The sequence below is a fragment of the Macaca nemestrina genome, chromosome 10 (assembly GCF_043159975.1).
Source record: "Macaca nemestrina isolate mMacNem1 chromosome 10, mMacNem.hap1, whole genome shotgun sequence".
NCBI classification, from domain to species: Eukaryota; Metazoa; Chordata; class Mammalia; order Primates; family Cercopithecidae; genus Macaca; species Macaca nemestrina.
Window position 1 is genome coordinate 80,873,690 of NC_092134.1, and position 17,147 is coordinate 80,890,836.

General features: G+C 50.7%; 1 protein-coding gene across 1 annotated transcript; it reads left to right on the forward strand.

Moving 5' to 3' along the window:
- The first annotated feature begins 8,120 nt into the window (after positions 1-8,120).
- LOC105474310 (keratin 74) lies at positions 8,121-16,203 on the forward strand. Its single transcript, XM_011728884.2, has 9 exons — positions 8,121-8,720; positions 9,357-9,571; positions 10,005-10,065; positions 10,542-10,637; positions 11,162-11,326; positions 11,996-12,121; positions 13,597-13,817; positions 14,292-14,326; positions 14,817-16,203. Exons 1-9 carry the CDS (start codon positions 8,250-8,252, stop codon positions 15,014-15,016), a joined length of 1,590 nt encoding a protein of 529 aa, XP_011727186.1. The 5' UTR covers positions 8,121-8,249; the 3' UTR covers positions 15,017-16,203.
- Positions 16,204-17,147: the final 944 nt, after the last annotated feature.

The window sequence follows — 17,147 nt, forward strand, 5'->3', positions numbered from 1 at the left end:
AGTTTCTTTGCTCAATTTCTCTTTCCTCACTTATAACGTGGGAAAAACAAGAGTATTTACCTGAAAGGTTGGTGTGAGGATGAAATGAGTTAAAATGTGCAAAGAGGTTAGTACAGTGACTAGTGCATAGCAAGCTCCATGTCGCACCTGAGGCACACCTGCCAGGCTAGCTTCTGGCTCCATTCCAGTCCCATTACATTCTCCTCCAGCCTCCCAACCCACATCCATTCCAGAAGGTTCTCTCCTCCTGGAAGGGCTGCTGGTTCCTCTGAGCCTTCTCTTTGGCCCCTGTTATAACATGCAGCCCCATCCTTGCTCCACACTGCCCCTGTTCCTCTTCCCTGAAATGGGAGCCACTATGACCCAGGACTTGCTTTCACTGGCTCTCGCTTCCAGACGGCTTTCCCTGTGATGTGAGTGGTTCTCCTCAACTCTCGGATCTGCAGGCTCCTGGCTCATTTCATAACCTGCCTCCTGAGCCCACAGCTGTGTGTCCAACCTGGTTGCCCTGCATAAGACACCATTTGCCTCAGTGGGGGCCCATGACACTGGGAAGATGGGGACTTGGTCTCTTGGTGTCAACATCTCCTGCCTCCTTTTCTGCAGGAGAGGGGGATAGAACTTTCCAAAAGGGCTGGCTGTGGTCTTGGCTCCAGATGGAGGAGCTCACTCTCTGACCCTGAGGCTCAGGTGCCAGTGTCAAGCCTCCCCTAGGTCCCACCTGCCCAAGCCTCAAATTCCATGGCAGGTCTGCATTGGTGAGGGTGGTGCTGAGGGTCCCTCACCCCACAGCAGTGAGAGGTTCCCTGTATCCAGCAGGCCACCCATCCCTTCCACCTACAGGCCAGGGCTGCATGGATGTGTCTCTCATGGAGCTCTGAAGGGCTCAGTTCAGTCTCCTGCCCTAACCTCAGGGTTCATCCTCCATTCTCTCTCTTTTTAGCCCTTCCCTCAGCAGCAACTTACCCTCCTCACTGACCCAGCCTTCCCTAGCTCCTTTCTCTAAAGACTCCACTTCTTCTATTTCTTCTTGACATGCTACTTTTATGTTTCTTCCTCCCAATTTCCACATCGCCTATGGTGATCCAGGCCCCTAGTGCTTCTGCCCTGCCTGGTATCTCTCCTCTTCTCCTGTCCCTTCTTAACACCTTTCCCCAGGGCCCAGCAGGCTCAGATATGATGTGGGCCCAGGGAGGGAAGCTGGTCATTCCTTCCACACTGGAGGTAGTTGCCACCCCAGGCCTGACCCACCACTAGAGCACTCCCCAGGGATGGTGCAGGGTTGGGCTTCTCCTTCCTGTTTGGATGGATTGTGTGATGCTCTGATGATGGGAGATAGAGAGCATGTCATTAGCGATGATGTGGCTTAATTACAGCCCAATGCACAGCCGGCTTGTTTGCTTTGCAAATGGGCAGAGGAAGAGGTGGATCAAGCATCAAACTTCACAGTGAAGATCAAAAGATTAAGGCATTTCCCCCAGCCTCCCTGTTGTCTTTCAAAAATGAATCCTGTAATAAAGGGGGTTGGGGTCTCAGAAAATATAAATTTCTTCCTGAAGTGGCTGGAGGGAAGGTGGAGGGGGTCTGAGGTAAGGAGATGGATTAAATAGTGCCCAGATGGGGGCCTAGTGGAATTTTAAAATGAACAAATGGAAGAAACGTGTCCTTCCCAGGGCAAGACGGTGCTTGTCTTCACATACCTATGTGCAATGGAGCTGAGAAAAGTTCCCTGTGATGACTAGGTAGGTGGTGGGTAGAGTCCTAAAGAGTTCAGAGAGCTTTTCTTGAAAAAAAAAAAAAAAGAGGAGCAGAGAAAGAGAATTAAAGAGTGCTTGATCTACAGTCAGGGGCTAGGGGCCTGTTCCATCATAAAAACCTTAGGAGCCCGAGCAGGGAGAGAACCAAGAATGGAGGAGCTTGGAGAGACACAATTCAGGAGGTGCTGAAGACAAAAGGAGACTCAGACTGGAACAATGAACAGTAGCCCGCTGATCCCCAAGCCAGAGAAAAGCTAGGTGGGGCAGAGTTCCTGGTGACAAGCCCTGTGGGTGCCAGTGAGTGGGGAGCTGGGAGACCACCACTTTTCCCCAAGGATCAGAGAGGAAAGACCCTGGGAACTGGCAGACAGAGCTCAGGCAGCCCTGGAGAAGGAGGCGAATGCTCAGTGAATGCTCAGGGAAAGGGTCATGGAGGCTCCCATGACCCTTTGTGCAGGAGGACAGCTCTGACCAGAGGCTCCAACTCACCTGTGGAACGTGAGCCCATCCCTGAGACTTAGGCAAGCTAACAGGGCGGCCCTGGTGGGGCGTGCAGGTTGTGCTGAGCACTAAGTCTCAGTGCGGGGGAAGTAGAGGCTGAAATCCAGCCATGCACCCTGGGAAAGGGCTGCATCTGCCCAGAGGAAGGGGCGCCTTTTTCTGATTGGCATAAAAGCTCCGTATGGGCCCTGCAACAACTTGGTTAAGCTGCTCTGATGTTTCTCTCTCCAGGTGGGAAGGGTGGAGCATGCCCATCCTGAGCTTGGCTGCAGCAGAGAGGAGGGAGATATCCATGCTGGGAAGAAGTGGGGAAGGTCCTAGACTCAGAGAAGGGTGCTTGCAGAGATGCAGCTCCCCTACGTTTACCCGGAGAGGTATAGGTAGAAAGTTCCATGAGACTAGCGGTGATAAGGAAACTGCCAGGTTTCAGGTCACTAAACATCCTCTGCTAAGTGTTTAATAAATAGAGGCTTACTGCACAATGTGCTCTACACTAATGTGACACCAAGAAATGGGAATTTTGACCATGCTGACTGCCCGTCTGGGATTTCACTCAGTACAGTGCCTGTAACAGGACAGGCATTGAGTGAGAAGGATTGGAATTAAATAAAAATTGATGCCATCCAGCCATCGGCTTTCTTCTCATAACCTGAGGAATTCATTTAACAAGAGTGTGTGTGAGGGGAAAAGGGGGTCTAGTAGGGATGGAGACAGGGATTGCTTGAGTGTTTAAGTTTTACAGGCTTGGTAGACGTGACTTCAGTGATCCTTAGGGTCCACTGGAGAGTCTGGTACTCAGAGCTCTGCAATATGGTGTGTGATGTTCCGGTGATCAAGGGTCCAGTTTTTTCCAGAACAGTCCAGAACTTTCCAGAACTTCTGTAGCACTGAAAGTTGGATGTTCTGGAAAACCCCTAAGCCCTAGGAAAACTGGAATAGTTGAGTACTCTACAAAACAGTATCTAGATACTCCATATCATCTTGCCTGGGGTGCTTTTCCTATTCCTCTGTGCCCAGAGTTTCCTGTTCCCCCTCTCACCAACACGGAGCTTTCTGCTTCACTCTCCACACCCTCTCCGACTCAGCCCCCAGCCATGTCTAGAGCCCAGGATTGCAGCAGTGGGCTCTGCCCATGTCTCTGGTGCATATCCCATCTGTCATCAGACTCCTGGCACAGAAAATTTAATGTCAGGAAAGTGAAGGGTTTTGGGAGACACATGGGGGAAAAGCAGATGAACTCTATTGTCTGGGCTAGCTAACTTTGGACTAAGATGGAAACACAGGCTCCTTTCAAACCGGTTCAGACAGGCAGAGGGTATTAGGTTTCTACACTGAGCTTATTTTCAAAGGGAAATCAGATAACTCAGTTTTAGAACCTTTCCAGTGCTAAGGTGCTATGGTTTGTCTCCAAGTCTTGTCCCCGCAAAGTTATCTCAAGAATCCTTCAAGCTTCTTTCTCTTTTCTTTTCTTTTCTTTCTTTCTTTCTTTTTTTTTTTTTTTTTTTTTTTTTTTGAGATGGAGTTTTGCTCTTGTCCCCCAGGCTGGAGTGCAATAGCACAATCTCAGCTCACTGCAACCTCTGCCTCCTGGGTTCACAAGATTCTCCTGCCTCAGCCTCCCAAGTAGCTGGGATTACAGGCATGTGCCACCACTCCCAGCTAATTTTTGTATTTTTATTAGAGACAGGGTTTCACCATTTTGGCCAGGTTGGTCTCAAATTCCTGGCCTCAAGTGATCTGCCCACCTCGGCCACCCAAAGTGCTGGGATTACAGGCATAAGCCACCATGCCTGGCCTTTCTCTTTTCTTTAATGACCTTGATCTACAGAATCTGGGTCCCTCAACTGTTGTTCTGTGCCCAGGAGCAGTCAAAGGCCAAAGGGCTAGAGAAAAACAACCTTCATTATTCGTCTTCAAACTATAGACATGATGGTTACAGCCATTGGAATTTTTCATGGGGCTGCTTTTTATTTCCCTCTGTTGAGATGTGCTCTGCAGAATGGGATTCTTATGCTCCAGGAAGATGGTGAGAGATTATGGCACAATTGACTCAGCTCCCTTGGGCTCCCTGAGGTACCTGTGTCTCCAAAGCCCTCCTCTTGTAACACAGAGCCTATTCCTTAACCAAAAGCACTGGCCCTGTGAAATCAGGACCCTTGCATGATTCCACAGTGTCTGCAGGGAGAAGGGAACTGTCTAGGCCTGCACCGCCATCTCTGCCTCCATCTCTGCTTCCCAAGTCGAGCCTTCCCTTACAATCTGCCTGGGCCTCTCGCTGTCTGAGGGATGCCCCATGCACCTGCCCCATCTGGCCAACTTTCCAGTTCCCAGCCCCTACCTCAGAGATCCCAGCCTCTCTTTTATTCTATTTTTCCTTTTCTTTTTAATTCAAGGGTGGAGAAGATTTAGGGTAAGCAAAAAGTAGATTTTCATGTACTTTTAAAATTCTTTTTAGATCAGAATTTCAATGAACAGTTTGTCTGAGTTACTTGTTCAAGCACATAATCCAATATAGGCATGTAGAATTAAAACTACAGCAATAACAACAGCAAAACAACTTCTGTATGTTTATATTGTTTCTCCTCTAGTTCAATTAACTTCCTAAAAGAGAAAGAGAGCGTCTCAGATATCTCCCTCTGTCTAGCATAGAGCTGAACACACAGTAGATGCCCAGTTTTATACACATTTAATGAACTAACTAATCTCTTCAGGCCTTGGGACACTCATTAGTCCAATGAACTCAAAGACCAGGGTGTGGTGTGTGATTACTAATTAAAGGGTATCCAACACAGTGAAGGCTGGAACTCTAGGGATCTGACTGCACAGGCCAAAGACAATTCCCCTGCAATTAAGTTCCCTAGGAACCAATTAGGAGGATTGCTTCTGTGTGGCCACAATCACAACACTGTTATCAGGAAATTCTACTCTGCCTCTACCTTTTCCTTCTCCATCACAGCCACACCGCCACCATCATTACCGCCACTGTCAGTAACCCTTATTGGCCAGCCTCCAGCACAGGGCTCAGCCCACAGAGGCACCCTTTATAATGAATACAAAGGGTGGCAGGACCCCTAGCCCTAGTCCTGGCCTTTCCCAGCCCATCACACACTTCTGAGTGTGGATGGACCCCGTTCATTCTGCTGCATTTCCCGGGCACCTGGATGTCTGCTTTTTGTTTACCCCAAGTCTTCTCCAGCCTCAAAGATCTAGCCTCATGCCTTTTCCCCTTTGTAAATGCCTTCTTGTTGAAATTCCTATCAGATTGGGGCTCATAGTCAGCCAGGTGGTGGTGGCACAAAGACTCAGCTAGGTGGCACAAAGACTCAGCTAGCCAGAACTGTGTTTATTTCTCCCTTCGAGCCAGGCAATGAAGGGCCAGCTGCTGGGGATTCCAGAATAAAACAGCTGCTCATAAAAGCAAGTCTCTTCCTTCCCCCTGCCCATCCTTGCTGTGGCTGATTTTCTCTCTGAACCTAGAGTGATGTCTTATCATGAGCAGCTACCCTTTGCAAGTCCCCAGTTCAGCAACAACCTCCCCTTCTCCTCATGTCACACTTTAATCAAAAACAACAGAAACACAAGCACGAGGGTCCCAGCCCACAGCTGCCATGCCTGCCACATGTACCACAATGTCTTTGCATCTTTGCTACTAACTTCCATCTCTATCGTATAACATGATGGTCAGGAACGTGGACTTTGAAACCAGACGCACTTGAATTCCAGGCCCAACTCTAACTTACTAGTTGAGTGAGATGGGTAAGTTCCTCTGTTTCTTCAACTGTAAAGGAGAGTCAGTGAGACATCCCATGTAGTGCTTGGCACAACGCCTGGCACATGTGAACAATAAGTGTTAACTCTTTCTGCTACTACCATCACTATTATACAACGATGTTACTACCACTATTGCTACTACTACCATAAGGAATACTTCCAGCCCCACTACCTCTGAGCCACTACTCTAAGCCAGCACCTGTCATGGGCATTGTTGGGAATATAAGTCTGGCTTCTGGAGATCCCCAAAAACCCTAATCAAAAAAAGCCATTCCTCAGTGCACCTCTGATCCATGGTTTGTAATGCTCTTCTGTTATTCCAGAGCTTTGGCTCTACTTTAAGTTCTTTGTGTGGATTCCTCTTATTGGTCTGCAGGCTTCTTGAGGGCTGGGGCCGTAGGACAGTCACTCCCAGGTCAAGGAACTCACACCATTTGTTGACTTGCACACTCCAGCACAGGAAGGAGGCAAACCCAGCGTCTGGCAGCACCCCTGCTGTTGCCCTTGCAACCTGACTTAGAAAACCACAAGCAACCCCTTCAATTACATGCTCCTGTGCTCTAGGGCTAGGCCCTGCCAGGAGGGCCCCCCTGAGACAGGGTTCCTGGGGAAGAACCTTCCACCATTGTCTTAGGGGCTGAGAGGAAAACACCCTGTGAAGGGGAAAGTCTTTTGGGGCAGGTTCCAGGCCTAAGCTCCACGCTCCCTGCCCAGGTCAGCTTCTCCTTTTCCCTCCCCAACAGTGGCAGCAGTTGTCTTCTGCCCTCGGCTGGATCCAAACAGGCCAAGCGTTCCCAGTTTAGTTATAGGAAGTGGTCAGAGTCTCGCATGAAGGCAGCTGCTCGATACCTAGTTTTGAAATAATTTTTTTTTTTTTTTGTAGACAGAGTCTTGCTCTGTCACCCAGGCTGGAGTGCAGTGGTGCAATCTCAGCTCACTGCAACCTCCGCCTCCCTGGTTCAAGTGATTCTTCGGCCTCAGCCTCCTGAGTAGCTGAAACTATAGGCATGCGCCACCACGCTTGGCTAATTTTTATGTTTTTAGTAGAGACGGGGTTTCATCATGTTAGCCAGGCTGGACTCAAACTCCTGACCTCAGGCAATCTGCTCTCCTCGGCCTCCCAAAGTGCTGGGATTACAGGTGTGAGCCACCGTGCCCAGCCCCTAAATAATTTTTTAACATTGCACTGTACCCACACTACCTGAGCTATAAAGCGGTGATACTTCCTGTTCCAAAATTGAGTGCTCCCTGAAGTTGCCAGGAAACTGGCAGAACAGCCCCCCCTGAACCTGGGAGTGAAACTCAGGGGGTCCTTTTCCTTGGTGACTTCAGCTATGGGGTGTTTCCCCAGGGAGTGTGGGGGCTTATGTCCCAGCTCCTGCCTGACCTACTAGAGTAGGACAGATAATCTTATCCAGGAGAGAAAATCCAACTGGAGGAAATGCAGCTGGCTGGAAACGTTCTCATCGTTGTAAGGCAATGTCAAGGTCACTACCACACAGGCCCTGCCCAACACAGAAGGCCCTAGACAATATCCTTGATAGGGGGTCATGCAGATGCTGCAGAGTCGTTCCTCTTCCTTCCTGGGGTCCACTTCATTGCTAGACAGCTGTGGTCCTTAGCATGGCCCAAGGATGGACCCTGGAGCTTCTTACCCAGATCCAGATATTTGAGGACACCTTTCCAAGAAGAATCATCTTTCCATGTCTTCTTTTCCCAGACGTAAAAATTCCAGCTTCCACACAAGACCCTATAATAGGGAGATGGTTTCTTTTGGGAAGAAACCTGGGATTTTTCAGGTGAGTCTCCTCTGGGGAAAGGCAGGAATTTCCCCTGCTCCTTGCTGATAGTTAAGCAAGAAGGAGGTAACACTGGAAAAATAAAGCTAGGAGATCTCTTCAGGGGATAACTCTTCAGGTCCCTAATTAGGGAGCACAGATAAACTCCAAATTAGACCACTCCAGTCTGCAAGGGCAGCATATTCCAATTGCTATCAGAAGAGCTTTGTTGCTGCAAAGGACTTGGAGATCTCTGTTCTACAAATTGCCCATGGCTCCTGGCCCTTTAGCAGGGGAAAAGAGATAGTAGAGAGACGCCCTTTTCCGGTGTCCTGGGCCCAACAGGGATAAAAGGAGGCAGCACTCTGGGTGCCCCATCACTGTGTTCTCTACCCCTTGGCGACTGCTTTTCTCCAGCTCTGTCAACTCCACCTTTCCCACCATGAGTCGGCAACTGAACGTCAAGTCCAGTGGTGACAAGGGCAACTTCAGTGTGCATTCGGCAGTGGTGCCGAGGAAGGCTGTGGGTAGCCTGGCCTCTTACTGTGCAGCTGGCAGAGGGGCTGGAGCTGGCTTTGGCAGTCGGAGCCTCTATAGCCTCGGAGGGAATCAGCGTATTTCTTTCAATGTGGCTGGTGGCGGCATTCAGTCTGGAGGTTACAGCTTCAGGCCTGGCTCTGGGTATGGAGGGGGCCGGGCCAGTGGCTTTGCTGGCAGTATGTTTGGCAGTGTGGCCCTGGGGCCTGCTTGTTCATCTGTGTGCCCGCCTGGGGGCATCTACCAGGTCACTGTCAACAAGAGCCTCTTGGCCCCCCTCAACGTGGAGCTGGACCCTGAGATCCAGAAGGTGCGTGCCCAGGAGCGGGAACAGATCAAGGCGCTGAATGACAAGTTCGCCTCCTTCATTGACAAGGTGGGTATCATAGGAGGAGAATGAGGCAGCCCCCTGAGGCCTGAGCAATTTTCCTGCTGCCTGGGAATGGACTGTGCATTGTGGCTGGAAAGGTGCAGCTGGGCCTCAGGAAGGGCTTCCTCATCATTAGAGAAAGAGAGTAGGTCTGTGTGCCACGGAAGACAAAAGAATACATGAATATATTGGCTTCTTTGGCGATTTTGCAGAGAAGGATGGGAAGCTGGGTAAAAAGCAGCCATTCCTTGACAAAAAAGTGATGGGTTTCTTGAGGACGGCTGATTTCCACGAACCTGAAAGTCTAATAGAATCCAGCAGTGTTCAGAGGGAAGGGCTCATAGTACAGGAAAAGACCCTTAGTTGAGACATAAGGAAGGACATCTCCTGGGACCAGGGCCAAGCAATAGAAGAAAGCTGTGGAATCTCCTTGAGTGAGTTCTCACTGATGGCTTCTCCAGAAGGCTAGGAAATCAGCACTTGTAAAGGGTCTAGTTTGTGTGGAATGTCAAGGGTGGAGAGTCAAGACGTGAGCAAAATGACTACAACAATCTATGGCAAACCTGGGGAGTCAATGGTGTGTGTCCACGGGGCATGACTGCACCCATTGTGGTTCCAGTTGTCTGTTGATTTTGGTTCCAGGTAAGGTTCCTAGAGCAGCAGAACCAGGTTCTAGAAACCAAGTGGGAGCTGCTGCAGCAGCTGGACCTGAACAACTGCAAGAAGAACCTGGAGCCCATCCTCGAGGGCTACATCAGCAACCTGCGGAAGCATCTGGAGACGCTGTCCGGGGACAGGGTGAGGCTGGACTCGGAGCTGAGAAGCATGAGGGACCTGGTGGAGGACTACAAGAAGAGGTGAGCAGGCCCCACCCGACGGTCACAGACCATGTTCCCCTTGCCTCTGGGCTCACTTGATCTCTGTGCCATTATTTTTTAGGAGATGGGTGTGTACCTTCCAGGGTCAGGAGCTCACATCCCCTTCTCTGGCTGGGGGGAAGGGCCTATCCTGTTCGATGATAACTTCCTGCCTGGTTGATAGGAAGGAGTTCCTGTGTTCCTTGATCCACTGAAAGGTTCAGTTGCTGGTGTCACCTGGGTGTTTTCCTAACATGCAAAAAGTAGGAGGCAAGTGAGGCAACTCAGGGATATCTTATTCCTGTCACTAGCTTCTTACTGCTCACCCCAGAGACCCTGCAGGGACCCTGCATCCCAAACATTTGCCTGGCCAACAGGAAGAGAAAGTTCCTTGGCTAAGAGGGCTAAGGCTATCTTCTCTCCCTGCCGGCAGATATGAGGTGGAGATTAACCGGCGCACAGCAGCAGAGAATGAGTTTGTGGTGCTCAAGAAGGTAAGGGAGGGAAGAGCCTCCTTATTAGGGTCTCTCTCACCCCCATCTTAACAACCCTGCTCAGGACTTCAGCCCAGGTGACTGGGGAAGGGGCTGGCGCCTGGTGAGGGTGGAGCGAGTCATAGTCCTGGCCTCCAGTGAGTTGGAGAGGAAAGACACACACTCGGGAAATGGACAGAGACAGACAGAGAATTCAGGTCTGGGAACTGTGAAACTCTGGTCCAGCTCAGCCTTGCTGTGTGACCTGAGGAAACCTACTACCTCTCTGGGCTTTGTTTTCTCCAGGCATAACAGAGCTGCCACATCCTCCTTTCCCTATTCCCAAAGCTTCAGGGAGTCTGAGAAGAAATAGATATTGAGTGAGCTTTCCTTTGTAGGTGGAAAGTAGAAAATCAGGTGGCTTTGGGGCAGGGGTTGGGCAAGGCAGCTGTGGGATGAGGATTGCATCCACCAATGACTCTGGGGCCTCTTGGAAGGATGCAGATGCAGCCTACGCGGTCAAGATGGAGCTTCAGGCCAAAGTGGACTCTCTGGATAAAGACATCAAGTTCCTCAAGTGTCTGTATGATGCGGTAAGGACACTCCTGTCCCCTCACCCTCACCCTGACTGCTTCTCGACTCTTCCAGGGAGATGCCAACAGGAGAGGTTTGAGATCAACACAATGAAAGATGTTTTGGTGGAAAGGTCAAAATCCTGCACCAGGAGACCATGGAAGTGCAGGATGCTGGTCCTTGGAGGCCACACATGCAGGAGGAAATTGATCTCGACCACAATAGTGGCCTTGCCCACAGGCAGGAAAAGATAACCCAGTGAGGTCTTACAAAGCACAGACCCTTGGATTCTGCGAAATTGTGGGAAATACATTCTTCACCCATCTGCATGTGCCCGCAGACACCTGCCGCTTGCAGGGGTTCCTGCTGCTGTGAGCTGCTCTCCCTCAGCTCTGCAGACACATCCCAGAGGTCACTTCTTCTCTCTACTTTGGCGCCGTGGATCCCAGCAGCCTATTGGGCCAGAGACCATGGGCCCAGAAGACTAATGGGGCAGAAGAGGGAAGCCGGGGGTTGCTGAGTCTGTCTTCCTCTCTCAATACAGGAGATCGCTCAGATCCAGACTCATGCCAGTGAGACCTCAGTCATCCTGTCCATGGACAACAACCGGGACCTGGACCTTGACAGCATCATCGCCGAGGTCCGCATGCATTACGAGGAGATCGCCCTGAAGAGCAAGGCCGAGGCTGAGGCCCTGTACCAGACCAAGGTGGGCACCGCACGGGTCTCTTCCCACAGCGGCCTCTCTCTTCCTGGGAAGGGTCACCTCCACAGTGAATGTGAGGAATCCTTTTGTGGGCATGCTGAATGAAAGAATGGTTCCAACCAAGGCTTCAAGGACAAAATGAATTCTCAGCAGAGCCTGTTATCAAAGATAAATCATGAAACTGGTATGGATTGAATATATGCAACAGAGAGAATCCCTCTCTTCTTTCCTCCGTCCACCAACTACCTGTCCCTCTCTGTTGCATGTGAAAGAAGTGAGGTGGTAAAACAAATACAGTTATAGGAATGGGGGTGTGCTGCCACAGGGCAGAGGGAGAATCACAAACTTGCAGGAGCGTAGCCATGGGTGAATTTGGTGGGGGGCGAGTGGGAGAAGGAGAAGCCTGTAGCTCTTTCCTGATCCACACGGGAAGACTTTCAAAAGGAAATGGAAGGCCGGGAGTCCTCTGAGTAATGGAACTATGCTTTGGGTAAACTGCTTTGGGGCTGTCGGGGAGAAAACTGCTTGCCTGGGCCCCCAGGACCCTGTTCCAGCACTCCTCTTCAGCTCCGTTAAATCCCACCAACAGCCAGGTGGCAGGGGTGGCTTATTTACAGGACCCTTCCCCAGTGCCCTTGTCTCATTGCCAACTTCCTATCTCTGGGAAACCAGATCCAGGAGCTGCAGCTGGCAGCCAGTCGGCATGGTGACGACCTGAAACACACCAGGAGCGAGATGGCGGAGCTGAACCGGCTCATCCAGAGGATCCGGTGTGAGATTGGGAACGTGAAGAAGCAGGTGGGCAGCAGCCCCACAAAGAACTCTCGGGTTCCACGGGAGGCTCTGGGATGAGGAAATGGGGCCTGCCCTTTGGGAACAAGCAAATCTCCCCTGCCAGGCTTAGGGGTCCCTTGGCCACCCACAGTCCCCCTTTCCCACCCTGCCTTGGTACTCCACCATCAGAGCTGGCACCCCGCCCAGAACTGGGAGGAGCCTCAAACCTATTTCTCTGACTCCTCATTTTGCAGATAAAGCAACTGAGTTGGGAAGGGGAAGGGACCTGCCCAGAGCCCCCAGCTGGTAATGAATGGAGCTAGGATTAGAACCCAGGTTCCTCTTCTGCAGACGTTTTCTGTGTCCAGGGAACCTGCTCCATGTCCCCTTTGGGTGTCCCCTCTGAGGGCAGACCCTCTGTCTCCTCCTCCCACTGGACATGGAATGTGTGTGGGGTGCAGGGGGTATACATCAGGCACCTCTGTGGCCACACCAGGTTCCTGCCCTTGGAGTGGGACATGGTCTGGCGATTGAGGGACACAGCCGTCGATGAAGCCCTCCTGGGTTTCCTTGCCCTGTGCCACGGTACTACTTCCATGTTAGTGGGCCGGGGAGGGGGGCTGTCTTACCTGACAGCAGCAAATGTTAAACACTGCATCAGTGGGGAGATGATTTTGGAGGCTGGAGGATCCTTCCTGTGACCTCTGTGAGAACTAGGTCTGCTCCACTAGTGACAGAATTGCCCAGCGGCAAGATCTGAGCCTGTTCTCCTTCTGGTACCCCCACCGCCCTCCATGCTCTGCAGGGGAACACAGGGACAGCTCTACGACTCTACATTTGGCCGATTCACAAATTCCGTGAGCATAGTTCCTCCCCCTCTGTTAGCACCAGGCATCGCAGTGCCCCCAGATGTTCATCAGAGTCCAGCTTCTGAGGTTGTGCCTATAATTTAGGGCCTTACCCTCCTGCTCTAAGGGAAGGCCAGATGTGGGAGCCTTCAGGCAGACCCTCCCCGGAGTGCTGGAGTCCAGAAACACTCATCTGGATGCTAACAGATCAGAAGGATCCCCACTGGTGAGAGGTCCTGCAGCAGGAATCTGATCGCAGTGGGACCGTGGCATACCATCTCATCCTCAGGGCTGGCCTTGCTGGGGAATCGGGTATGATTTTCCTGAACCTGGAGTATTTTGAATACTCTGTATTGAGTACTCTATTTTGAATACATCTGTAGATGCTGGTGGCCTCCAGTCTCAGGCAAACATCAACATTTCTTTCTGACCTCTTGAAATGCAACTGCCTCCACAGCTTCATGTGACAACAGCTTTGAATATTCCTCTGCAATAGAAAATAGAAGAGACAAAGTTCTGGTGTTGACTTTGCAGCTTTTACTCCTTGTCACCTAGGGCCCCGTCTGCAAAATAAGGGTGCTGTTCTATTTAACCGGTATGAGCTAAATGTAATTTTCTGTTCTGATGGTCTCTCTGTTCTTTGCCCTTCAGTGTGCCAGCCTGGAGACAGCCATTGCTGATGCTGAGCAGCGGGGAGATAATGCCCTGAAGGACGCCCGGGCCAAGCTGGACGAGCTGGAGGGCGCCCTGCACCAGGCCAAGGAGGAGCTGGCACGGATGCTGCGCGAGTACCAGGAGCTCATGAGCCTGAAACTGGCCCTGGACATGGAGATCGCCACCTACCGCAAGCTGCTGGAGGGCGAGGAGTGCAGGTGGCCGGGGTGGAGGGGAAAGTGTGAGAAGGGACTTGGGGTGGCTCCTGTCTGGCTGAAGGGCCACCTGGAGAACAGCATCGTTAGTGCCAATACAGGCAAGGGATGTGGTGATTTCATGAACTCAGAGGCAGCTTCCTGCAGGGGGTTGTCGGACATGAGCCATGAGGCATAAGTGGCCATGTGCTGCTGTGAAGAGAACCAGGGGCTCAGACAGACCTGGGGCTAATGATTGGCTGTACAGCAGGGGCTAATTATTGGCTTTACCCCATGCTAGTGCTGTGGTCTCAATAAATCATCTAGTATCTTCAAGCCTCTTGTTTTCTCATCTGTAAGATGAAGGTGACAGTGTCAATTTCATAAGTTGTTATAAGGATGAGTTTAAATGATGCACGTATAAAAGCAGGAGCCCATTAAGGTTCAGTGGAATCTCGACACTGAGTTTTTGTCTTTCTCTAACTTTCTGTCTCACAGGATGTCTGGGGAGAATCCATCCTCTGTGAGCATCTGTGAGTATCTTGAGAGATGCCTTGGGTTGGGAAAGCCAGGGACCCTGGGACAAAGTGCTGTCACCTCCATTTACTGTCTCACCCCACCCAGAAGCTTCTGTTACTGTCTTGGGAAGATTCTTGGGCTTCAAAGGAAATGTTCTCCTTTTTCATCCTATGAAATGGTGACTGAGGTCATGCCCACCCCTTTCCCTTCCTGTTTCTCCCCTAGGGTGTTGTCATTTGGAGAAAGGGTTGGTGGACATGGATTTTCCTAGAATTTCCAGGAGGGCAGGGACTGTATCTATCCTATGGGGTCTTCATCTCACACAAAGTCTGGCCCATAATAGGCTCTCAGTTCATCTCTGTAGTGCTCCTTGACTACTGAGGGTCATTTTGAGGATTAAATAGAGTGTTGTTGTAGAGAAGCCCTTGGGGACAGCCTTTACCATGGCTATTACCTGCTGATTGACACTGCTCCTCTCCCCTGCTCTTGGCCCCTCCTCCTCAGCCGTCATCAGCAGCAGCAGCTACAGCTACCACCACCCCAGCTCTGCGGGTGCTGACCTTGGGGCCAGCACTGTGGCAGGCAGCTCTGGCACCACCCAGAGCGGGCAGACCAAGACCAAAGAGGTGCGAGGGGGAGACCTCAAGGACTCCCAGAGCAAGAACACCACAGGCAGCACCCCAGCAAGGAAAGCCACCCGCTAGACCCATGGCCTCATCCACCTCAGCACCTGGAAGAAGAGGTGACTTCGCCACTCCCAAAGGTGTCTGCCACACCCAAGTTCCCAGCCCCTGAGTTTTAAAACCATCTGTAGTACACTCGACTGTCCGCATCATGGTTTAGCTTTTACTCTCAAACTCTGATTGACACAGTCACCTTCCCTGTTTCCTTAGGTCCCATGTGGACTAACGACTTGTCATTTTCCTTGCTGCTTTCGGCTGGCAGGAGGCTTTGGAGGCACAAGCCATTATAACCTTCTTGGCCCTAAGGAAGCGGTGATCATCCCTAGAGAGAGGGAAGGAGCAAGAGAGGACAGGGGAGGGGCTGGTTTGTTCTGTGCTTAGGCCAAATTAGCTATTGCCTGAGAGGTTTTACATCCCCTGCCAGCACGGTGGGGTGACTTGAGACCTGTAACCAGGTGGTGAGAAGTTAGACAGCCTTTACTTGCTCCACCAGAAACAACTTTGCAGGATGACGCCAATATTTAGGACACCATGTGTACATCTGTAGACCACCAGCTGCACCCATCTCCGCAAAGTCAAGAGAAGGTGTATTGGGGATTCTCTGCCAGCCTGTGTCACCCAACCACCTCCTTCATTATCAACAATAGCTACCATCATTTGTCAAGCACTCGCTAGATGCCAGGCACCCTAGACGCATTGCCTCCAATTCTCATCCAGTTCTGCAAAGAAGATGTGATCAGCATCATTGGAACAGACTGGGAGCCTGATCCCAAGAGGCTACAGAACTGGCCCCAGTCACCCATCTACGTGCCAGAGTCGCACCTGGCCGACACCAGGGTCTATGCTCTTTCCATGGCATGTCACTGCCTCTTTAACAAACGGACTGTCAATGTCACCTTTCTTTTTGATGAGAGCAGCGTAATTACATTGCCTTTTGTCAGGACAGTGGGTATGTGATTTGTCTTTGGCCATCTCTCTGAAGCTGTGTCCTACGTAGCCTCTGACTCTCAATTTCTGGTGCCATGAGCTGAGCTCAGTGAGTGGAGCTTGCCTTTCTGTCCCTGGGTGGTACTGCCTAGTCCAGATGTCGTGGCTCAGAGTGTAAATATTCCTAAGAATGGCGGCAACTAGTTCCTCTTTTGCTTAAGTTAAATACTCTGAATTTCTGCTGTATGTTCAATAAACTGTCCTTGAGTGGTGTCAGAGGTATGCTTCTGTCAGTCTGTCAATCTTTCCGAATGTTCCACCCTCTAGTGAGGATGTGCCACCCTCCATTTCTTCCCAGCAAGTGTGCAGGACTCTTGCCGGGAAGCTGCAGGCCAACTCAGATGAGGCTGCTCTGGAGGCAGTCTCAGGCTGCTGGAAGAGACAGATACATACTCATGTAAATCAGGGAAGGGCAGCCTAGGGCAGCAATGCTAAGAAGTGATTGGAATGGAGAGGCTAAGCAAGGAGGGCTTCCTGGAGGAGGAAGACAGTTTAATTAAATAACCAGAAAGATGGACACATAGGCTCCTGGAGAGATAATTTAAATCACAGCAACATAGTAATTTGGACACAGGCTTTCATGTGTTTATTTAGTAGGGGGTGGGAGATCTCAGATTTTCCAAAGTCAGTACAGATTGGGTATACCTTACCCAAAATGCTTGAGACCAGAAACATTTCTGACTTTGGATTTTGAAATATTTGCATGTGCATAATGAGATATTTTGGGAATGGAACCCAAATCAAAACATGAAATTCATTTATGTTTCATATATACCTTCTGCATAGACTAAAGATAATTTTATACAAATTTTAAATAAAGTGCTCAAAAGTTTTGGAGTACTTTGGATTTCAGACTTTTGGATTAGAGATGCTTAATCTGCAGTGGGGCTTCATGGATTTCCAAGTCCCTCAGCTGTGGCCGGCAGAGTCTAGCGTCTTAGCAGCTTTCAAATTGGTCTTGTGTCACAGGTGTGCCCAAAGATGTTCACCTCTACAGGTGTCAGGATAATGGGGATGGGCCTTGGGAGGATGGGGCCTCTGGCCTAAGAAGTGGCCTCCATTCACCTCCCTGTGCCTTTCATGTGTTAAGGAGGTCCTCGTCTGTGTGTGCCAGGGTGCAATAAACCGTGGGAAGCACAAGAGCCCAAGACTGTGCTGGGCTTTC

Bases quoted from the DNA above. Each gene is read 5' to 3' on its own strand.
- LOC105474310 (XM_011728884.2), top strand. From the start codon at position 8,250: ATGAGTCGGCAACTGAACGTCAAGTCCAGTGGTGACAAGGGCAACTTC. The intron at 8,721-9,356 runs GTGGGTATCATA...TTTTGGTTCCAG, and splicing joins TCGCCTCCTTCATTGACAAG to GTAAGGTTCCTAGAGCAGCA. The intron at 10,066-10,541 runs GTAAGGGAGGGA...GCCTCTTGGAAG, and splicing joins AGTTTGTGGTGCTCAAGAAG to GATGCAGATGCAGCCTACGC.